Genomic DNA, 24,154 nt, shown 5'->3' on the forward strand with positions numbered 1-24,154 from the left:
TATGTTCAAGGCTAGAAAAAAGTTATTGCCGGGCAATATACAGATAAGGTTTTTTGAAAAAGAGGGGGGTTATGGGTTAAGGGGAATGTCACATTTTAAGACTCCTAGTTTTCGAACTACAAGGAAAAGTTTTTGTTTATCTGTCAGTGGTGTCAAACTGTGGAATAAATTAAATAATGAATTAAAACAATGTACAAACATATTACATTTTAAAAAGATGTGTAAAGAAATTATATTTCAGAGGTATAAAGACACAGGGTGTTAACAATAATTTGAGGGTATTTGTAATAACTTATATGTGTATAAATAATATTGTGTATGTGTAATATTTGTATGTGCACATAAAGATTTACAGATTATATATATTTAAAAAAAAAAAAAAAAAAGTAAAGTAGGGATTTAAAGGGGTAGGAGTACATAAGTTTTACTTCTTCCTACTCCCTTTTTAGTGATGGGCAATCCGGCTCTTTTCATAGATTCGGCTCTTCTGGCTCGGCTCCCTTAGAAGAGCCGGCTCTTATGGCTCCAGCTCTTTATTAATTTTTAGTATCTGTTAGACTTATTTTTAAAGCCAAATGTAGCAATTGTGAATGGTTTGTGAATTGGTATGCAATTTTTGTATCAATTGTTTTTATAAAAGCTGTATTTTTATGATTTTTTTTGTCAAAAACTACATAGTTATTTAATTAACATTATAATAAAACTTTAATTAAACAATTGAACAATGAACACAGAACCACAGCAAACCAAATAAATAAAGTCAAAATTAGTCTTTAGTGCAGGTTAGCATTTAGAAATATTAAATGCCTCAGCTTGCCTCAACTTTCTTCTTCTTTTAGTCCCAACGTGCTTACATTATACTGGCCTGTACTGTACCACTACACTGGCTTTTTGCAGCATATATCCCCCATTATTCTTTCACATAACAGTATAATCCTAGTCTGTTTTCCCATTTGATTGGATGCATCTTGTGCCACATACAAATAGGTCCCGTCCCTGCCTGCGGCTGAAGATTCGGCTCTCGTTGACGGGAGTCGGCTCTTCTCGTTCACTACAAAGAATCGGCTCTTAGAGCCGGCTCGTTCGCGAACGACCCATCACTATCCCTTTTGGACATGTGAATTGAGTTGTTTTATATCTATAAGTTTTTTATTTTTTGTTACCATGTGTTTTGTTTTCTCTTTTCTCTTTTCTTTCAATTTTCTATTTTGTAATTGCATTTACATGTTCAAAACAAAATAAATAAATAAATAAATAAAAATAATGGAATCCTATAAGATTTTTCTAATGGAGTCCTATAAGATTTTTCTAATGGAATCCTATAGGATTTTTCTAATGGAACGGTTCCAAAATATGATAGAAATTCTAATTGGATTCCTGTACAGGATTCTTATTAAAAATCCTATAGGATTTTTTTGACAAGGGTATATATGAATCCATTGTATCAGGCTTATAACGTTTTACCTTTAAAGGTCATGTTTGCATGAAACTGTGCTCTGTGTGTGTTCAACTTGTTGAGTTTCAGAAAGTCAGCTTGGTGAAAACAGAGGATGTAGACAAGACAGCCTACTATAGCTATTTCTGCAAAGGGACTTTTCAAAAGAAGAAGTGAAACTTTCCGTCTGAGGAAACCCACCCCAACTCAACTCACATATATATTTGAATTAGAGGATTTGGCGAGTTGTTACAGTTAGCTGTCGACAGACTCGCATTGCTTTTATATAATGGACAGGAAAACTGTGACCCAGAGCTCTGTAATACTTCATTTGAGATACATTAAATAATTTGATTTGAGTTATGTTGTCTGATCTCCTCATTCAAAGAACATGCAGGACATTTAAAGTCCAACAATTGGTGACCCCATCGACGTGATGAGGAGGACTGGACATCATTGATTTTTCTTCTCGACATTCCACTTGCGCAAAATAGGAAAGGTAAGCAGATACCTGTTATATCAAAATTCTGCTTTATTTAAATGTCGTGAAGAATGATTAATGATATGATACAATGATTATTGTCATTTTTATCTAAATTTCATATATCTCAAATGAACTATTAAATGTGTCAATAAAATAAAAAGGGAAATAACAATTATTCAGTTAAAATAAAATAAAATAAAATAAAAATTGTGAAACGAAAGAAAGGAAATATTGTTATAACTGGTCCGGGACCAGGAGGCGTTTGGAACGCAGAATTGGAAACCTGGCACTGACGAGTGTTCTGTGGGTTATTCCAAAATTAGGGTCCGGGACCCGAACGTGGACACGTACCACGTTGTTAACGTAGGACATATTTGATAGTGTTCTGAGAACACAGAGCGGTTGGACCGCGGGAATAGAATACAGTAGATTAAGATTTAGTGTTCTGGGAACACGTTGCGGTTGGACCGCGGGAATAAAATACAGTAGAATAGGACTTAGTGTTCTGGGAACACGTTGCGGTTGGACCGCGGGAATAGAATACAGTAGAATAGGACTTAGTGTTCTGGGAACACGTTGCGGTTGGACCGCGGGAATAGAATACAGTAGAATAGGATTTAATGTTCTGGGAACACAGAGCGGTTGGACCGCGATACATAGAGATTGAAGTGGGTTTCATACCCGAGAAAGTGGTCAGGGACCACGGGCAACGCAGCGGTTGGACCGCATAAAGAGAAAGCGAAAGTGGTAAGAAAGCCACGAAATAGTCGAAAATACGAAGAGAATATTGGTATTTGAAAAAGTTTTATTGTAAGCAATATTGTTAAGTTGTGCTAAAGAATAGGAATTTGAAACTTGCTGAAGATTATACGAAATGGCTGCTTATTTTTAAATGTGCTGTTTATTTGCGCTGTTTGCTACCGGTATATTATCAGCTTTACTGTGAGTATATTTTAATTCAACTTCTTCTTTGGATAAATATTTTTATTGATTTTTGCTGCCAGTGAATTGCAATTCAGTGTTATCTTTTTACGAAATATTTTTGCTATTATTAAATTCCACGATTAGTACATTTTTATTCAATTTTCTATTTTTCCTATTAACAAGTTTTTACTTAATCTTATATCTTAGGTTTTAATTAAATTTTCTATTTTTCTTATTCAATTTTATTGTCATTGATTTTTACTTAATTGTATATCTTAAATTTTGATTCAATTTTCTATTTTTACGAAGACATTTTATTTTGAGTCAGATTTATGATCAGTAAATTTTAATTTAGCATCCTAAAATCTGAGTATTGTCTAGAATTATTATAAGTAAAATCGTAATTCAGTTTTTATGTATTCAGTTGTTAATCGTTTTACTGTAAGTGAAATTGGAATAAAATTTCTAGTTTTAAAAGCCATCGGATTCCGTCTTTAGAAAATTTATTGTGGTTGCAATTTACTGTCAGCAAATTTTAACTCAATTTGTAGAAAAGCATATTTTATATCCTGTGTATATTATATTTTACTATTGTGTGTATTTGGGGGATTTTGTTTAGTATCATTTCATTTACACGGTACAAGTGTAGACGGATCCAGTTTTTATTTTTGTTTTATTAGTGTGAATGTGTGATTCTCCGGAGTTGTCTAGTGTTATTTCATGTTTAAAGGAGTAGACGTTTCTGCAGTATATTTTATGTTTATTGTATTTTAGTGTGGATGTCCATTTTCTTATTTCATTCCGGGGTGTGACTCGGGAAGAAAGAGTGGTTTATTTGTAGTTGATTTTAAAATAAATTGAAATTGAGAATTGATTTCGGTGAATTTATTACCAGAAGAGATTGTTTCATATTTAACAGATTCTAAAATAAGGGAGAGAAAACTGTGAACTTTTCAGCTCGTAGCGTAATTTAGTTTCTCTTTAGAAGTTGTGCTCTTATTCTGTTGTTTGTCCGCTACGGGGCTGTAGTTTTACTTTCATTTTGGAAAAATAAAATTGAAGTAGTTATATATTATAGATTATCAATGGTAAAAAGGCGTGCGGAAGAGAGATAAACCCAGTCCGAGATAGACAAGAGACATAAAGTGTTGAATTGTAAAAGATTCAAACGGTTACTTATATCTAATAGTTTTGATTGCAGTATTGGGACAGGGTTTAATAAAAATCAACCGACTCTGTTTGAAACTCAGCCATGTTATCATAAAAGTATACAGTGCCTGTGAATTGATTGAGACGCGTATTGTATAAATTGTTTGACTTCTAATAAGAATATTGTAACTTTTAGGAAAAACGTTAGAATATTAGTGAGATCAGTAAAGAGATTAGAGTGTTAAATATCATTAAATTTTTTGGGCTTTGACAGATTTTAAATTTCAAATTTGACAAGTATTATATAATGAATGTAGTTTGAATTTTGACAAGAATTACATATTACTGGGTTGAATTCGCTTTAAGTTTTGACAACGCCTTGAATCCTCTTTAACCGTCATCGACTGAAGAGTTGAATATTATTATATTTTAATTTCAAAAAGAAGTTAACATTACTGAATTTTATTGTCTGGCAAGTATTAAATATTATTAAAGTGAACTTTAATTTTGATAAAGAGGTGATTGTTATTCATTTGACTAAGAAAACACAGAAAATAGTTTTTGTGTATTTACAGAAGGACTGGCATCAAATAACATTGAAAGGAAGAATAAACAACACATTCAGGGTAAGAACTACTTCAGTGGGAAAATAAAATGAAAACTCTTAAGGAACGATGGGAGAACAAAGATAGGGAGAAGAAAATTCAGAAATTAAAAGAAATATATGAGGATTGGAAGCAAACGAAAAGATATGAAGAAAAAAAAAGGTTAAGTCTGAAAGAAATTAGAATACAGGAAGGAGATGCAAACTGCAACTTTCTGAGAAAGAATGTACAGGAAGCAGGGTTTGTGTGTAAGAAGAAACATGAGAGGAAATGAAGAGATGCGAAGCTAAGGAGAAAGAGAGAGAGACAGCTGAGCTGATGAGACAACGTAAAGAGCTGGCTGTGCAGGGAGAACAGGTGAAAGCAACACTGGAGAAAGAAATAAGGGAACAATGGAACAGCGTAGCACAGGAAAGGACATTTCAGCCCAGAGCACAAAGCACCCCAGGAGAATCATTTAGCAGCAGATTTAAAACAGTGGATGAGACTGGGAGTCAGATAGAGGTTGAAAAATCAGGGAACATATCCAGTTGAAATCAGAGGAGAAATGAAGATGGGTAAGAGGATGAGAGAGGAGAGCAGATATAACTCCAGTATAAAGACACCAAAGAAAGAACAGGAAAGTGAAGAACAGGAATATAGGGAACTAGGTCTCATTCGAGGGATACCAAATATGTGCCCACTAGTGGACACAAATGGAAACCCAGAATACAAACCATGGTCATTCACAGACATGGGAGCTATCCTTGCAAAGTTACCTCATATCACGAGTGGAGGGGGTAAATGGATAGGAAAGGTAATAACTTTGATGCAGGGCCATACGTTGGCGATAGGAGACCTGAGGGCGTTATTGGGCCAGGTACTGACTGTAGGACAGATCACGGAAATTGGGCAAGAGGCAGGAACGGTTGGGATATATGATGACTATCCATACTGTCGAGTTGCATCAGATTGGGGAAAGGCACTGCGAAAGCTGTACCCAGCACCAGCAGGCACCCTTTACAATATAAAATGTTCTCCAAAAGGGGAAGAAACAGCAGCAGCATATCTGAGTCGATGCAAAGGAGAGTGGGAAGAGCAAACAGGGGCTCATCCACATTCAGATAGAATACAGGAACAGATGTTCAGAGCTGCTGTATTGGAAGGGACTCCTAAATCTGTACAAGATGAAATAAAAGCCAACCCCGATTTACCAGGTGCTTTATGTGAGGTTTGGGAACGACATTTCCTTCATCACATGTCTAGGGCGAACGAAAAAGAAAAGGTAGGGGAAGTAGAGGAATTGAAAAAACAGTTGCTAAAATTACAGTTGCAGGAAGCAAGATCTAAATTAAATGAAGAAAAAGGGAAAAAGAAGGATATACAAATGGTAGTTCAGGAGATGAAAGCCCCTCCAAGATATAACAAAGAACAGGAAGTTGACCCATCAAATGTTAAATGGGAGAGAACCACCCAAAGACCAATGTATTACTCCAATAGAGGTAGGGGTGGGGATTACAATAGGGGGAGGGGAAGAGTGCAGTATCAGGAAGGGTGTTTCCGTTGTGGTCGTCCGGGACACTTCGTCCGTGATTGTCGGCAACCTGAACTCGGAGCCCAACAGAGACCGTCTCGGGGCAGAGGCCATAACCCACACATGGCCCCTAACGTGGAAAAAGCACCACGACCACAGCCTCGCAGTACCCTTTGTCCACTGGAGGGGAAAGGGAGTGGTACTAAGACAGCCCACGGAACGACCTCAGCAGGGTCAGGGCGGAACCCTTGCTGACTTTGGAGGTAAACACACGTCCTGTTGAATTCCTGGTGGATACTGGGGCAACATACTCCACACTGAACTTTGAACTTCCAAAAAATCTTATTTCAGACGAAACCACTGAAGTAAGGGGGTTTTCCGGGGCTATAACTAGACTGCCATTCTCCAAAGAACTCACAGTGCAGTGCATGAAAAAACAATCACTGACTCACTCTTTTCTGCTGTCATATTCCTCACCGACAAATTTGTTGGGAAGAGACTTGCTAGTGAAACTTGGAGCTGAAATCCTATGCAGCCCGGAGGGGATTATAGTAACTATGAAAAATGGTATCACCATGAACTGTTCCATCATGACCACAATGAGAACGCATGGACAATGGTTACTTTCTGCAAACACCTCTCCACAGGGAGCTGACATTTACTGGGGGAGGGTGCTTCTGGGGGACACAGGGGACACCCTGAACGATCTGTACTCTCAATGGGAACCTTGGATATTATCATTAGCGCCATACACCAAGCTAATAGATCCACTGCATGTCACTCTGTTTTATGATAGAACACAAGAGTACTGGTACCAAGAACAATTTGATAACATTGCAGGAGAACAGTGGGAAATTTTTGGGGCAGGAATATTGATAGGCAAAGAGGGAGTGGCAGGTATTGTAGAACTTACCCCCGAACAGAAACAATGGTACAAAATGAGGGAAGAGGCATCACCCCATATATCATTGTTAGTACACCCCCAACACCAAGCTAAAGATCTAGGACCAATGGTAAAGAAGGGAATACACTTAACAGATTGGAGGGAAACGTCTCGGTTACGTATGTAACCCTCGTTCCCTGAAGGAGGGAACGGAGACGTCACGTCGTGACCGACGAATTGGGAACTCGCTTAGAGAGACCAATCTGCTTCGTACTCTACTAAAACGCCAATGAACTTGGCATTGAGATATTTGCATAATGCTGGCGCCGCCCCGCCAGGTGCGTATATAAGCAGCAGGTGCAAATAGGGAAATTAGCTTCTTTTTCGCTGAGAAAGCCGGAAAGTGTGACCGGCCGATAAACAGCAGGGAGCAGCCCTGTGGCGACGGGACGTGACGTCTCCGTTCCCTCCTTCAGGGAACGGGGGTTACATACGTAACCGAGACGTTCCCTTTCAGTCGGTCACTACGACGTCACGTCGTGACCGACGAATTGGGAATCCCTACCAAAACGCCACTGAGGGCTGACCTCTTCCAGTGTCTGCGTAAAGCCCTCCGGTTCCACTCAAGGATAAGGAGAATTAGGTTTTAAGGCAGAAGGCCGGGCACTAGATGTTCCTTTAACCCCACAGTAGTGCTAGCGACTGGGAAGCGCCCTATCTGAGCGGTATAGGGACGCTGCGGAAGCCACCGCCCCGTAAAGGGCTATTGGTGGGCGAAAGTCAACCGTAGTTGAGGTATAAATGACAGCCGTGGCTGTGTAAGCAAAGCAGTGCTCTGCTGAGGGAAACGTGGGCTAGTAGGATTAACCCCACGGAAAATACTCACAAAGGAACCCGGTGGGACGCAATGTGGATGCCCGAGCCAAACACAGGTTCGCGAGGATGCAGCTAGTGAGAGGCTGGCAGCGGATGCTCCGCAACATCAGGCTGCCAAGGCAGCGGAGGAAGGCAAAACAAATTATTACGCGTTTTTGCCTTGATGGCCTTCCATACTGAGCTCAGTTTGGAGCAGCAGTCGGAGGCTGCAAGCCGACCTGTTCTCTGTGCTTCCCCTAACGAGGAAAGGGCACGAGAGGAGACAGGCTCGACACGAACACTAAAATCTAATGAACGTATTAGGTGTCGCCCAACCAGCAGCTCTGCAGATGTCTGTTAGCGAGGAACCACGAGCGAATGCCCAAATGAGGCAACACTTCTAGTAGAGTGAGCTCTCAAATTAAATGGACAAGGAATGCCCTGCAGATTATAAGCAAGGGCGATAGTAACAACTATCCAATGAGACATCCTCTGCTTAGTGACAGCTTTCCCTCTCTGCTGACCACCATAACAAACAAAGAGCTGATCTGAGGTCCTAAGGCTTTGTGTGCGATCCACGTAGATGCGTAACGCTCGTACGGGGCATAATAAAGCCATGGTTGGGTCTGCCCTCCTCCGGGGGGAAGCGCTTGCAAGCTCACCACCTTATCTCTGAAGGGAGTGGTGGGAACTTTGGGCACGTAGCCTGGTCTGGGTCTCAGTGAGACAGCAGGACCAAACTGAAGGCACGAATCGTCAACAGAGAATGCATGTAAATTCCTTACTCTCTTCACGGAGACCAATGCTAGCAGGGTCAGAGTTTTCATTGACAAAAACTTCAGACTCGCAGACTGCAAAGGCTCGAACGTGGAACCTGTAGTAGGGCTTCAGCACCATGGACAGGTCTCAGGAGGAATAGAGGGAGGGCGCGAGGGGTTTAGCCTGCGAGCGCCTCTTAAAATCTAATAACCAAATCATGCTGCCAACTGATCTGCCGTTAATAAGCGAGTGATGAGCAGAAATAGCGGCGATATCAACTTTAATGGTGGAGGGTGACAGCCTACCATCTAACCTATGTTGAGGATATATAAAGCACAATGTTAAGCATTCTCTGGGGTCCTCGCGTTGCGATGAGCACCAGGTGACGAAAAGGGTTTCATTTAAGCGCGTAAGCCCGTCTTGTGGACGGTGCTCGTACCGCGTCGGTGGTGTTAGATACCGCTTGCGATAAATCACCTAAACCTTGCGCGCACTCAACGACCATACATGGAGATCCCACAGGTCGGGGCGCGGGTGCCATAATGTGCCCCTTCCTAAAGAAAGAAAGTCCTTCCTAGGGGAATTCGCCAGGGAGGGGCTGTCGCGAGGAGCGTTAACTCTGAAAACCAATTCCTGGTCGTCCAGTATGGGGCGACTAACGAAAGGCTCTCCTCGTCCTGCCTGACTTTGCACAGTGTCTGTGCAATTAAGCTCACTGGAGTGAATGCGTATTTTCGCGTCCCCCGCGGCCAGCTGTGTGCCAACGCATCCACGCCGAGGCTGCCCTCGGTTAGTGAATAAAAACCGGCGACAGTGGGTATCGTCCGGCGACGCAAACAGATATATCTGCGCACGACCAAACTTCTTCCAAATTAGCTGGACCGTCTGGGGGTGGAGTCGCCATTCACCGGGGCGCGCAGCTCGGGAAAGCGCGTCTGCCGCTGTATTGAGCGAACCCGGGATGTAAATGGCACGAAGGGACCTCAGATGCTTCTGACTCCAAAGGAGGAGATGACGAGCGAGATGCGACAGGTGACGAGAGCGCAAAAACCGCCTTAACGGTAAATAACGCAACAGTCGCAATGTTGTCGGTGTCGGCTAATACATCCTTCCCTCGCATCTCCATAGCGGAGCGTACAAGTCCCAGATATACAGCGCACCGCTCGCGGCAGTTGGGGTGCTATGCACACCCCTGAGACTGCAAGCCCGTCATACGTGGCTGCTCATCCCGTGCTGGGGGCATTGTATGTGCAACAGAATGCCAGGAGACCCGACTCAGGGGCATATCTTGCTATCAGAAATGCTGGGTCTGCCACGGGGTAAAATTGAAATGACACAGGTGTAATGGTTACACAGTGTATGCCGTTGCGCCACGCTCTCCTCGAGACTCGATCGTAAAACCAATGCTGAAGCGGTCTCATATGAAGCAGCTCGAGCAGTGTCACAGCCGCAGCATGCTGTCATATGTCCAAGAGCTTCTGAAATTGTTTCAGAGGGACCGCGTACTTCCCTCGAATTAAACCGAGGCAAGTCAGAACTGACTGGTTGCGCGCTCTTGTAAAACACGCCAATAAATCGATCGAGTCTATTTCCAAACTGAGAAAAGGATCCTCTGCACGGGGCAAAGTTGCTCTTTTCCCAGCTGACCTGATGACTTAAACGAGCGAGATGCTGAAGCATTAAATCTCTGTGTTCGCGCACGTTTGCCAAGAACGAGCCATTATAGTTGACGTAAATATAAGCAGAATGCGAACAACGCTCTCTCTCTCGGAGATTTAAATGCCATGACTAGCACTTTCATGGAGACACGGGGAGAGAGAGACAGCTCGAATGGTGTACTTATTAATATGCCCACCCCACGAACGCAGAGCGAAAAACGGTCTAGGCGAGGGGAGATGGACACAAAGTACACGTCTACAGGTCTAAGGCTGCAAACCGATTTGAATATTGAAATACGAGCCTCGGCGTATCATCCTAAAGGATCACACTTGTAGAGCCGGAGCGTAAATAAATCGGTCGTAACCCACCGCGTATTTTGGGTAATATGAGATAAAGGCTGGAAAAACCTTATCATCATTCTCGGTAAGAGGGACCGGCTCGAATGTCCTTCGCCAGCAGGACATCGACTTTTGCACGCAGTACATGTGCATCGGACGCTTTCGCTATAGTGAAACGAATGCCCGAGAATTTGGGGGAGTGCCGGTAATTGTATTACGTAACCGAGGCGGATAGTGCGTAAAACCCAACGAGACGGGCTGGGAACTGAAGCGAAGCATCCCGGGACCGTACGAGGAGAATTAACGACACTACCGAAGTACCCGCGGTGGGGCAGCGAAGCGAGACAGGTGAGACTGCCGGTGCGTCTGCCGTGACAGCATAAACATCTACAGTATGTGTGTGTGTGTGACACTGACCTGAGCCCGCTGAGGGTCGTCTGGTCTCCTCTGCGGAGAGCGCAGACTCCGATGAGGGTGCTGGTGGTCCGGTCTCCTCAGTGGAGAGCTCGGACTCCTCAGGACACCCGCTGGCGATAGAGGAGAGGTAGAGTGAGCAGGTGTACCCCCCCGGCTCTATCGATCCTCCGGAGACCTGGAGAGGAAAGAGGAATGCACTCTTATGTGTGGTTAAGGGGTACCGGCTGGACAGCCGGTGGAACATATGCAAACCAAGGATTTTCCACCCGACCCTCTACCGGGGGAAGGAGCGAATCACGGTCTCCTGAAGAGTGATCCTCTGCCACTCCGGGTCGCCCGTCTCTGGCCACTCAAACTCCCGATTTTCACGGGAAGCGGCTAAGCGGGCGGGGCGAGCTGCTGACGACCGGTTCCCCTGCGCTGCCGAGATGGGGTCCGAGGAGGAGAACAGAGGTGGCCGCCGCAGGACGCCGACGGCGAGAGGCAGACTGAGGAGCCGGCGTTGGTGGACCAAGGGCAGCTCTCATCCGCCGGGGCACGACCTAGGAGATCGCCTCAGTCTGCGCAGCGGAGCTGTACGACTCCCCGGGCTCGCCGAAGAGGCCGGTCTGTGAGACAGGAGCATTCATGAAGTTGTTCCGTCATATAAGCCAGACATAGCCAAAGGTGGCGATCTTGAACACTGTGGTGGACATCGCACGACTGAAGGTCGCGGCTTCCCTCGTATATCTCTAAAGCCTTCGCTTGGTGAACCTGCAGTACGATAATGCGTGCAGGGCTGAAGCCGCGTCTCCGCATGCCTGATGGGCAGCGCCCGTAACCGGACGACTGTCTATACAAACACGGGAGGGAAGGGTTGGGTGGTCCCTCCAGGAACGCAGCTGCATCGCAACCACCCGCTCCACTGAAGGGATCCCCCTTAGCGGTTCCGTTAGTGAGGGAGATGAGGGGTGAAAGCTGAACGGCCGAGACGGCCGCAAATCACGTCAGCTCTTCGTGCCGTCGCAGGCACAGGAGGTGAGGACCGTAGAGGCCCGGGCAGCTCCGAAGTACCAATCATGTGGGCGGGACGGTTCGGGCGGAGAGGGATTAACCCCTCCAACTCTACCGTTTCCGCCGCTCGAGCGGGCACGGCCGCCATCTCCGGGACGACTCCGCCTCGGAGGGAAAAAATGGGCACCCCTCTGATGCTGCAGAAGTGACGGGACCAGAAGGAGGTCCAATGGATTCGGCAGAAATCGCAGAACACGACTCTGCAGTCTCCACCGGAGCCTCAACCGGCTGAGGATGAGAAGGCCGGTAGGTGAAGGACGCATCCTCCGTCCTACTCAGCGTAGTGATGCGAAGAGCGTCCTGCGAGCGCTTGACAGCCGCACCATGACGGCGTTCAGCACTGCAAAGGCGCGGACGTCGTTCCCGTAGAAACGACAGTCGTCTCCGCAATCCAAGAGGGTTATGCTCTCACAGAGAGAACAAAAGCTCTCCACGAACGCAGCCTCGGAGTGCTCGATGCCCAAGCACGAAGACAGCGCTCGTGACCGTCACTGGAATCCCTGTACTTCTCGCATCCAAGATCGCACAGAGGAAAAGCTATCCTGAAAAGGACGCTGATCTCCGAATATACGAGAGAGTGGCTGTCTTTAAAAAGACACAGAGCTCTCACGTATCACTCTTTATGGAAATCACTCTTTAGGTGCTCAGCTGATGATGCGCACAGGGAGAGGCAACGCACACACTAAACTCAAAACAAAAAATATGCAGAGCAGTGGAATACTGCGAGCGTCCGCTGTGTCAGTACTGCTTGTCAATCAACTTCAGCAACCGTTCCCAGAAGAGCAGAGAGTAGCTTCGCAGTAGCAGATAATGCCGGCTTTCGAAGCGAAAAAAGCTAATTTCCCTATTTGCACCTGCTGCTTATATACGCACCTGGCGGGGCGGCGCCAGCATTATGCAAATATCTCAATGCCAAGTTCATTGGCGTTTTAGTAGAGTACGAAGCAGATTGGTCTCTCTAAGCGAGTTCCCAATTCGTCGGTCACGACGTGACGTCGTAGTGACCGACTGAAAGGGAACCCAACTTCCTGGTGTAAAATATTCATCTAGCTCAGGGTATTATTTGATCACACAGGAAACAAAAGACACTGTAGTGTTGGAACACGAATGGCTCACAAGATGGCATGGTAGGGAGAAAAGTGATCATGAAGATGCTGAGACAATGTTGAAAAGTTTGCCCGACCAGTTATGGACTCAGAGTCCCACAGATGTAGGGTTTTGTAAAAATTACCCAGAAATTTCGTTCGAGCTGATGATCCAATTTGGAGGCCTCAGTATAAACACAAACCAAAGGCAGAGGAAGGTATCAAAGATACCATTGAAGGTTTGTTAACCGCAGGGGTTTAAGAGTATGCTGATTCCAATTGGAACACACCCATTCTGCCTGTGGAAAAACAAAACACAGGAAAATTCAGAATGGCACATGATTTGAGAACAATCAATCAAATCATTAAAACTCCAACTTTACCTGTTCCAAACCCATAAACTTCTCTGAATGAAATCACTCAACATCAATCATGGTATACTTGCATCGATCTCGCTAATGCTTTCTTCTGTTTACCCCTTGCAGAGCACTTAAGAGATATTTTCTCCTTCACCTACAGGGGGCGACAAATAAGATATTCCCGCATTCCGCAGGGATTCATTTTATCCCCTGGGATATTTAACCAGGCACTGAAAGATATGTTACAGGGAGTGAACTTGCCGGAGGGCACGACTCTCATTCAGTATGTAGATGATTTGTTACTGGCCGCAGAAACAGCAGAGCACTGTATCCAGGCCACACATGAAGTGCTCAAACGACTGTATGAACAAGGCTTCAAAGTGAACAAGAGCAAATTACAGGTATGTAGAAGGGAAGTTACTTTTCTAGGAAGAGTATTGTCAGCACAGGGATCAGGATTGTCCAGCCAACATCGAACCTCAATTTTGCGACATGCCAAACCAATTACAGTAAAAGATATGTTATCATTTCTTGGCTTGGCAGGTTTTAGCAGGAATTATATTCCAACATATGCAGAGTTGACACGCCCACTAAGGGAAATGGTTAGGAAGGCAGGGCCAAGGGAACTAAGAGCAAAGTTAGCATGGGACACAGAGACAGAAAAAGCGTTCATAGATCTGAAGAGCAGTTTATCCATGGCAGCAGATTTGGCAAAACCAGATTATGACAAGCAATTTTTCCTAGATGTTTCACAGGGTAAGACTACAGTAAACGGAGTGTTGTTCCAGAAAGATCAGGGTAATCGGATAGTTCTTATGTACATCAGCATCTCACTGGATAACATTGAGGTAAGAGAACACCCATGTACCAGATATGCAGCAGGACTGGCAAAAATTGTGGACAAAGTTGGGCACATAGTACAGGGACATTGTTTAACAGTTCTCACTTCACATTCAGTGGTAGCTTATGTTAATTCAGCATCATTTACACTTTCCACTCTGAGACAAAGACGGTTGGAAAACTGTCTCGCACAACCAAATCTGGTTTTCACACATGAGGGCATAAACATGGCCTCATATTGGACAGAAGGAGAACCCCATGACTGTTGTATGACCGTGGAAAGGGAAGAGAAAATTAGACCAGATTTGTTGACAAAAATCATTCCAGAGGGAGTTATGGTGTTTTCAGATGGATGCTGTTTCAGAGATTCGAGTGCAACACTGAGGTCAGGAATAGGTATTGCAGCACTGGAAGAGGAAGACATTGAAATATTGATAGCAGAACCTTTACAGGGACATCAGTCAGCTCAGAGAGCAGAAATTGTGGCAATGACAAAGGCGCTAGAGTGGGGAGAAGGAAAAATAATCAACCTTTTTAGTGACTCTGCCTATGCAGTGGGTGCAGTTGTAACAGAATTGCCTAAGTGGAAAAGATGTGGTTTTATGGCAGCTAACAACAAACCTATTAAACATCAGGAAGACATCATAGCATTAGCAGCAGCTATTTTGAAACCCAAGCAGGTGGCAATCATAAAATGTAAAGGTCATGATAACAGTAACTCAGATGCGGCACAGGGTAACCGGATAGCCGACATGGCGGCAAAGCAAGGTGCAGGGTACGTCACACAAATGGTGTTACAAGATGCAGAACAGGAAGGTACCAATAACATTTTACCTGACTCAGACATAGCAGTAGAGCAACACAAAGCATCACCTGAGGAAAAGTCTATGTGGCTTCAAAAGGGGCGGTACGTTTAAACAATGGCTGAGTGGGACCTGACGTAAATCAATTATTCCACCTAGTATGATAAAACCTCTAATCACTCAAGCACACCCCCCTCACATGTTGGAATCAAACAAACCATTTCCAATCTTAACCAGTGGTGGCACCAATACCTGGCTGCTACAGTTAAAGAATTTATCGCTAACTGCAGGGTGTGCTCCATACACAATCTGAGGTCACATACAGGGCATGAGGCTACATTGCGCATGTCATAAACCGTTTAACCGAGCGACACACACGCGCTCCGAACCGAGACAAGCGAACCGAACGGTTCGGATTTTTTTCATGAACCGTGCCACCCCTAATATATATTAGACACAACAATAAAATTAATAAAATCTGTGATTTTTTTTGTTTGTCTAAATCCTAATTGCTGTGTGTTGTACAACTTGATAATTAATAAAAGTATAACAAGTGTTTGTTTTTGTAGATGAGTTCCCTATTAAAGAGAGGCTTGATGCTGTTTACTCCACACTCTTAGGCTGATTTTGGATTATTTGTCTGTGAAGACACAGTAGTTCAGTTTCTGAATCCCATCAAGAATGAAGACCTGCAGGCCACCATATTGAGCTGTGAGTCAAAATTTATACTTTTATAACCATACCGGTATATGACATTTCAGTGTAGTGCCATTTAAGTTTCCCTGGCTAAAATAATTTAATTTGGTAATATTTCTTAATAAGATTATTAATAAGTTATATTTGTATATTTGACTTGTATAGCAAGTTATATAGTTATATTTGTTTGAACAAATAAGGATATTGTTAATAACAAGCTGAAATGGTGAGTTTTCTGGCTATGGTTTTACAGGATGTTTAAGAAGGGGAAAGAAATAATAGGTAGCTTGGTTAATTTCGTTTACATGCATAGTTCATGGTGAAATTGTTCAGAGAAAGCATTCAAACAGAACCAAACATCTGATGCTTTTTACTGTCTTACGCCCAATTCAGACAGCCAACGAAAAGCAGTAGCAGAGCGACGCGATCTCATTCATATCAATGGAAAGATGGCGACTTCCGGCGACACGAGCGAAAGTGACCGTTGGCGACCGTATGGGCGTGTCCAGCGACGCGAGAAAGTTAAGAAAAGTTTAACTTTATGCAAATGTCGAGCGACTTTCGGGAGCGACTACCAATGAGAACAAAGCAGTGGAGTTCACGTCATCCTTCTCTCGTCAGTTACTGGCGTGGATGGAACTCATTTGTTTATGACAAGCAGATTTAGAAACGCCTCATTGAAAGAGACAAGCGACACACAGTGATAACGTTGCTGGCTGTCTGAACGAGGGGTCATGCTTTTCTGTGTTCCAGGGTCTGATGTCATGACATGGCGCTTTTCCAATGTAGGGTACAACTTGGCTTGGCACGATGCAGCTCAGCTCGCTTTCGTTGCTTTTCCAGTACAGTTTAGTATCGCTTCAGAGTGGGTGAGATTATAGGCAGGGGTGCACATAAGGGTGTGTATGCACGATTAGAAACAATTCCAGCGTACCAACGTTGCTGGAATTTTGTTACATAGTTAGCTAATTTACTGCAACATAAGGGATTTCATAACGTCTCGATCACTCCCCAGTGACTGGTCCCAGTATAGGTCATAAACCCCGCCTCCCTCTTTAACTTTAAACTAAACAATTTAATTACGCTTCAATAATCTTTTTTCGAAGCTGGTTTTTGTCATTTACTGTAGGTTTTATCATGCTGATGTAAATTCAAGTGTTTGTTTTTAAAATAAGTTTGTTTTTAGTTAGTTAGTTAATGCTATAAAAACGGTGGTGTCACGTCATGATTGACAGCTGTGTATTCACATTCTGGGAGAGTGAGGGCGGGGCCTTGATTTCGCTGCTTTACTTCCTGCACACTACTGCGCAGGACTGGTCCCGAAATTGCTACTGCGCAGACTCAAAACCCAAGATGTCAGCGGCGACACTGGCGGCTTCACTTTTCACCAATGGAAGAGAGCAAGCTCTCCAGGTGCTCCTTTTAGAACCAGGACAAAAAAAGTTATGTGCACCCCTAATTATAGGCTTATTGTTACAGTTGCGTCCCCTCTACTGCCGTAACATCATCGTAAATGTGATATAAACACACACACAACATGGAGCAACAGAGCATATTAATGGAATGTAGCCACAAAATCAAAATTGACAGCCACAACTACATTTTCCACTACCTCTCTCACATGACAGGTTCTGTACAAACACCCGTGTCATCAGTACCTGCACTCCGCGGACAGAACATTTAAGCCATGACGCCTATATTTTTGGTGCGTTTTGGATGCGGAGCCATGCGCAAAGTTACAAAAATGCCATGCAGACATAGGTATGGTGGTGTGCTCTGCATTTTTGTAACTTTGCACATGACTTCACATCCGAAACCCATTACTCCTTCCCCAAAAGTGAGCTGTGCTGAACTGGGTCATACTATGCAGTGGAAAAGCGCCAAAAGTGTCCTACTTTTGTGGCTTGAAGGATTTAGGTAAGCAAATTTATCTGACACATCACAACCTAAAACTTTATAAAAAAAGTTTTAATTTTTTCTTGCAGTGTAAACACGGCATTTTGATCTTAACATTTATTCACATTTAATGAGATATGGAGATTTTTGTCTTTCACAGATGAATACATTTGAGTGAGCCGTTTTTATGTCTAAACACCGCGGTCCACCATACATGAAAGTCACCATCATGTTTCTACAGTAGCCCAAAACGGACAAACTGTTCTACAGAGCGTGTTTCGTCCATAGGTTGTCTCAAGGGCTCATTATAGCAAACATACATGCAGATCGCTGGTAGGCAGTTTCCACGCGTGTAACCACAGAAGCAGCTTGGCCAGTTTAACTCACAAATGAAGAAACAGCAGATTGTTGTGTATGTTTTGAGAAGACCAACAGTAGTGGCGGCCGGTGACTTCTTTTTTTGAGGGCACTCAATTCGAAGTTCGTCACAACATGTATTTAACCCATCATGTGTGTGGTTTCTTTTTTCAAAATATGTGTTCTGCGCTTTGAGAGATCCTGTGTGCATCACGTGTCATGTCAAAATAAGTGCCTGCTGCAGATGCGTCTAAAGGGTTTTGATAAAAGAGACACTCACGATTGCCAGACACTCACATAATCTCATGCGTAATCAGAGTTTACTGTTAAGGGAGTGTCTTGTAGGGTTGTGCCGATAGACGATAGTATCGTGTATCGACGATCTTCAGACATATCGCCAATGGCAGGCTTTCATGGCGATAGTCAAGACGATAGTTGGCGAATGGTTATTATTATTATTATTATCATCATAGTTTTATATTAACACCGACAATGCATGCTTTTCCTCACATGAGGGTTTGTGGGCTTCACTTTACGCGGAGAGCTTGTAAAGAGAGAATTCCTTCTTGCACGTACCTGCACTTAATGCGCGCGTCTTGGTCTCCTTCTACCAATAATAAATCCAGCGCGCCGCGTCATGAGCAGCTGCGCTTCTCTCTGTCTCACGTGTACGCGCTCTCGCGTCTGTCCGCAGTCTAAACATAAACTAAAGTAGTAATCCTTATTTGTTCAGTTTAATGCGTTTCATGCGAGCTGATGCAAACTTTACTTTTTGTTTAAAATATGACCCGCTGCATATTAGCGCCTCTCTCTCACTCTCGCGTACGTGCAGAGAGCTGCGCTCTGTCTGAACTGAAGTCAGATCACTAGGTATTAATCCTGTTTATGATATGCATTTCAATGAGTTCTAGCAACACGTCCCTCGTGTTTAATATATGATTGTGTTTAAAATATGATCACGTTCCGCTGGACCGTCGATGCGTTTAAAAAGGCACCTCATGAGAGCACCACTGCTTGACACGTGTAGTCTTCTGCAACAGCACTAAATAAATGCATTGAATGGTTTGTATGTGCGCGCACGTGTGTGTGCGTGCGCAGATGCATGTTTTTACAGTTATTAAGTAATCATGATAGGGTTTTAATGACGCGCTCGCTTTAATGGCATCAGTTTTAAGAATGTTGCAGTCATGACGGTGTTACGGTCTTGTTTTTTTGTCAACCCATCAAGTGACTTGTTATAATGAGTAAAAATTAACAAATAAAAAAAAGAGTAAACTACTGCCACGCCCCCCGATAGTATCGTGTATCGCCGATCTCACAGGCTGACGATAGGACGATCTGAAAATAGGGCATATCGCCCAACACTAGTGTCTTGCATGTATTTTGTGAACGTGAGCGTCTCTTTTTTATCATAAACGGTTTTGACGCGTGTGCAGTAGGCACTTATTATGACAAAACATGTGATGCACACAGGATCTCTCAACACGCAGGACACATATAAGGCACATGATACTCCGTACACTTATTTTGAATTAGCGCCCCTTGGATGAGGAGTAACGAACGCCACTGACCAGTAGTGATGGAAGTAAATAAACAGCGAATCGTGCAGTTTGAGTTAAATCAATCCTCAACTTGGCCTATCTTTGTTCTCACCGTCACAATTGGAAATGGCTATGATGCAGTTTTTACCTGATGAGAGGGGTTCTAATGGGTTATCAGGCTAGGGATAACCTACGGTGTAGACATTATGCACGCACTATAACATGGGCTTCAGACGATGACATTTTTGTCCTGTGGCAGCTACCATAGAATCTCATTGCGTTTCGAAATTGAGGTTGATTGCTGTTTGCAATTTCACCGCTAGATGCCACAACAAAATATAATACACATTTAACATATAACTTTTGATTTTAAATATGGATTAGCAAATGCTGAAATTAACATGAACTAAGATTAATAAATATTGTAGAAATATTGTTTATTGTTAGTTCATGGTAGCAAATGCTAACAAATACAAGCTTATTGTAAAGTGTTACCATTGCAATTTGATACTAAACCTAAAAATGTGTAAATGTTCTTTTCCAGCAGTTTCAGCAGACTTGTAATTCTGCGTGTTTGGCCTCTTTAGCACTTGCTGTTTGAAAGTCATTGCTTGCAACAGATTGAGCGACTGTCATTCTGCATTTCTGTTTGCATTGCTTTGCTTGCATTTTGAATCCTTCGCAATAATAACTTCGCAAAAAGTTTTACATTTGAACTGTAGTTGTAGATTCAAGTTTGTTTTTCCTTGATATAATGTATTTATATAGATTTTTACAATTATTTATCATGCAGTGCGTCATATATGAGAAAGACAACACTTGAAGAACCACACAACACTCATATTAATGTATGTGTCATATTAATAAAAATAAACATGTCTTTGCACTTCATTTATATTTAATCGAGTGATATATGTAACTTCACAATGGTGGATTCTTTAACTATTACATGAATATGTGCATTGTGATTGCGATTTATTGACCATAGTTATGTCTTAGGAATAGTGGGGAAAATCATTTACTTAAAAAGACAAGGTGCCAGATCTTTCATTTACTTTAAATGCAATAAAATTATAGTACAATTGTAAGCAGCTGTAATGGAATCTATGTAATATATTCAGTAAAGGGTCGATATAAAGGCCATGTTTTAGCATTCTAAGTACTTTATAAATTAAGAAAAAAAGGTAACACTTTACAATAAGGTTCATTAGTTAACATTAGTTAACTACATTAGTTAACATGAACTAATAAGAAACTGCATTTATACAGCATTTATTAATCTTTGTGAGTGTTAATTTCAGCAATTACTAAAATCTTGTTAACATTAGTTAATGGACTGTGAACTAACATGAACAAATAATGAGCAGCTTTATTTCTATTAACTAACATTAACCAAGATTAATAAATACGGTAACAAATGTATTGCTCATGGTTCATTCATGTTAGTTAATACATTAACTAATGTTAAATAATGAACCTTATTGTAAAGTGTTACCGAAAAAATTTCTATAAATTACGATTTTCATTAGTAAAGCCATAGCAAAAACAGCATTTTTACTTTGATGTTGCATAAAAGGGTAACTCTAAGGGCCCTATTTTAACGATCTAAGCGCATTGTCTAAAGCACACAGCAACGTGTAAATGGGCGTGTCCGAATCCACTTTTGCTAATTTAAGGACGGGAAAAATGGTTTGTGCCCCGAGTGCATGGTCGAAAAGGGTTGGTCCTATTGTAATGGGAGTATTTTGGGCGTAACGTGCAGTAAACCAATGAGAGTCTCAGCTCTCATCCCCTTTAAAAGCAAGTTGCGCTGGCGCTATGTCTAATCCCTATTTAGATGACGGACTTTGTAAACTGAAAAACTAAGCGGAGGAAGAAGATCCCCAGTTTAAGATTAATGTTAAATAATTGTATTGTTTTTCACTTGTATTTCACTTGTATTTTTTTATTAAAACCTTTAAAACCCGTTTTCTTTTAGTCATGGAAGTAAAAAAGCAGGCTTGTAATTCCTTTAAATGTATGGCTATCCAATATCATCAAAAAATAATTTACAAGCATGTAAGATAAGGTTTGTACTCTAAAAATACTTTATTTGTAACAAACAGGAGATAAAGAATTTTCAAATGGCTCTATGCGCGTTTCAGCACTTTGGACAGCGGTTTTTTTAGCAAAGAGTTTTTTTTAAGCATGACTTAAAAAATTTTCTCATCTCACCATATCCGCAGGTACAGAGTCATCATATAATAAATCCGTGAGGTAGCATTTAAAAAAACATTTAAAAACAGATGCATTAGTTTAAAGCAAAGCATTTATTTACTTACCAGGCTGCAGGTGAAGCAGCTCTTTGCGCCTTCTAACGTCTCATAATTAGTCCTCATTTATGTCCAAGAGATTTAATAATAATCTTTTACATTCAATCCTTTAATCTTTCATATTTAAAAGCATTTTTGTGCTGCTGCGCATGTACCTTGTGATAAGCAAACCCGCGTTGTCCTCCCGTTTATATGCGCATTTTACTAATGCGCTCTTTAAATAACATAAAACACATTGCGCCATTGACTTTAGACTTTAGACCAGGTTTTTGTTGGTCAATGGCGTAGTCTATTTTAGTTGCCTCAAAATAGCAACGTGCCAACAATGCGCCTGAACACACCTCGTTTTCAGACCAGAACGCCCATGAGTGCAAAAGGGTGCGCAAATGCATTTGCTATTTAAACAACGCGGCGCTAAACGTGAAAATTAGGGTGGAAACTAGCGAAAGACACTTGCGTCGCGCATTGCGCTGCATTGCGCCGGGTGTAAGATAGAGCTCTAAGTGTAACTCTCTGCCTTATGGTTAAATGTGTAGTATGGGTTTATATTAAAGCTTCGAGTGGTTTCACGTCCCCGGAAGGTCCGCCAGCGAACGTTGTCTAGCAGACCATATCCGGACGTCCCCGGAAGGTCAGCCAGCGAACGTTATTTAGCGGACCATATGCGGACATCCCCGTAAGGTCAGCCAGCGAACGTTATTTAGCGGACCATATGCGAACGTCCTCGGAAGGTCAGCCGGCGAACGTAATTTAGCGGACCATATGCGAACGTCCTCGGAAGGTCCACCAGCGAACTTTACAATGCGGACCAATTGAGGACCTTATGTGGACTTAATAGGACGTTCGCGACGTCCGGGGGACGTCCCCTGTTTGCTGGGATTTTACTGTGCAAACTATATGGAAACACCAACTGTAGCACATATTCATAGAAATGAATGTTAGTTCTACATTGTTTCACTATGGTAAACTTTATTACGAAAGACTGCTTACTTATATGTGCTATGTTATTACTTATTAGGTTTTAAGGAGAATGCAACAGGTCCAGGACCTCTTACCTGCGTGATTCATCATCCAGGTTTTGCACAACTTGTGTAAATCCTACACACAGAACATTTATTGTACCAACTATGGGCATTTGAGGCGAAGGACACTAGAGTAAGTGTTTATAAGTTTTATTGCATTTTTAAACTAATAACACTAAAGTAGCATTATACTAACAAAGTACCTAAAAGAACAAAAGATGTTACAAAGAAATTATAGTACTCAGTCAAAAGTTTTTTTTATTTATTACAAATATATATTTTAATGTTAACCATAAATTGTTCAATTCACTTCTTACAGCTATTTATACAGATAAATGGCATATCAAGGCTTTGTCAGCTGATGCTATCTAAGACGACACTGTACAGTAAGGTTATCATCCTGTCGTGTGTTGTTCTCCAGATATGCTTGGAGCTTCCTGATCTGACTGGCCATCTTCAGTGTAGGGGTCGTCTGAAGCCAACATACTGACATGCAATCACGTCCTCCTTTGAAGGTCTCTCAAACTGTGATGCCAGGTCCATTGGAATCGGGGTTTCCTTCAGCTTATCTTCAAATACCTCATCAAACACAAGCCTGATCACATCATCCACATAACTGTAGAAATATTGCAGTCAATAAATCTTTTGTTTTGATCATTTATTTCCCTGCTTCATACATTTAGTTTTTATTTATGAATATATTTGAAATAAAAACATTACTGCTTACAGTATGTCACTTGTGTGTTTTGGGAACATAACCTTGTACTTTTCCTCTCCTGCTTTTGTTAAGGCTTGGTGACTTTGTAATGGATGGCTGCAAGGTACAACCTGTAAAAATATAAACAAGAAATACATTTATTGTAAAAGTAAATATTACTTTATTTAACACAGTTACTAAAATACTTAAATACCTGCACAGCATTCCAATAAATGGGAAAATCAAATTTTTTGCTGCAAATCTGAAATTTCAGGCTACGGACGGCAAAGGCATCCACTGATGATGGTGATGGAAATATTGTGAAACGATGCTACTTCCTGGGTTCCTATGATTATGCAGAGAAAAAAAAAACTTTGTCATCATCAGTTATACATTTAAGACTGTTAGTGGGATCACTAGCTAAATATATCATGTGTTACACACCTTTGCTCCTCATATGCCAGTATGACTC

At 42.3% G+C, this 24,154-nt stretch overlaps 1 protein-coding gene across 3 annotated transcripts; it reads left to right on the forward strand.

Annotated features, from left to right (window-relative positions):
* The first annotated feature begins 1,426 nt into the window (after window positions 1–1,426).
* On the forward strand, window positions 1,427–23,646 carry LOC135718196 (uncharacterized). 3 transcript variants are annotated; one of them, XR_010520662.2, is made up of 5 exons: window positions 1,427–1,934; window positions 4,568–4,618; window positions 15,731–15,872; window positions 22,982–23,118; window positions 23,407–23,646. XR_010520662.2 is itself a non-coding variant. In XM_065240473.2 (2 exons), exon 2 carries the CDS (start codon window positions 5,145–5,147, stop codon window positions 6,363–6,365), a length of 1,221 nt encoding a protein of 406 aa, XP_065096545.1. In that variant the 5' UTR covers window positions 1,427–1,934; window positions 4,568–5,144; the 3' UTR covers window positions 6,366–7,149. The 3 variants fall into 3 exon arrangements, 1 of the variants encoding a protein (XP_065096545.1); XR_010520663.2 differs by lacking the exon at window positions 4,568–4,618; XM_065240473.2 differs by lacking the exons at window positions 15,731–15,872; window positions 22,982–23,118; window positions 23,407–23,646 and having other exon boundaries at window positions 4,568–7,149.
* Window positions 23,647–24,154: the final 508 nt, after the last annotated feature.

Source organism: Paramisgurnus dabryanus, chromosome 10 (genome assembly GCF_030506205.2).
Source record: "Paramisgurnus dabryanus chromosome 10, PD_genome_1.1, whole genome shotgun sequence".
Classification (NCBI taxonomy): Eukaryota; Metazoa; Chordata; class Actinopteri; order Cypriniformes; family Cobitidae; genus Paramisgurnus; species Paramisgurnus dabryanus.

What these genes read in the sequence shown, in the direction of transcription:
- LOC135718196 (XM_065240473.2), top strand. Translation starts at nt 5,145, where the DNA reads ATGAAGATGGGTAAGAGGATGAGAGAGGAGAGCAGATATAACTCCAGT.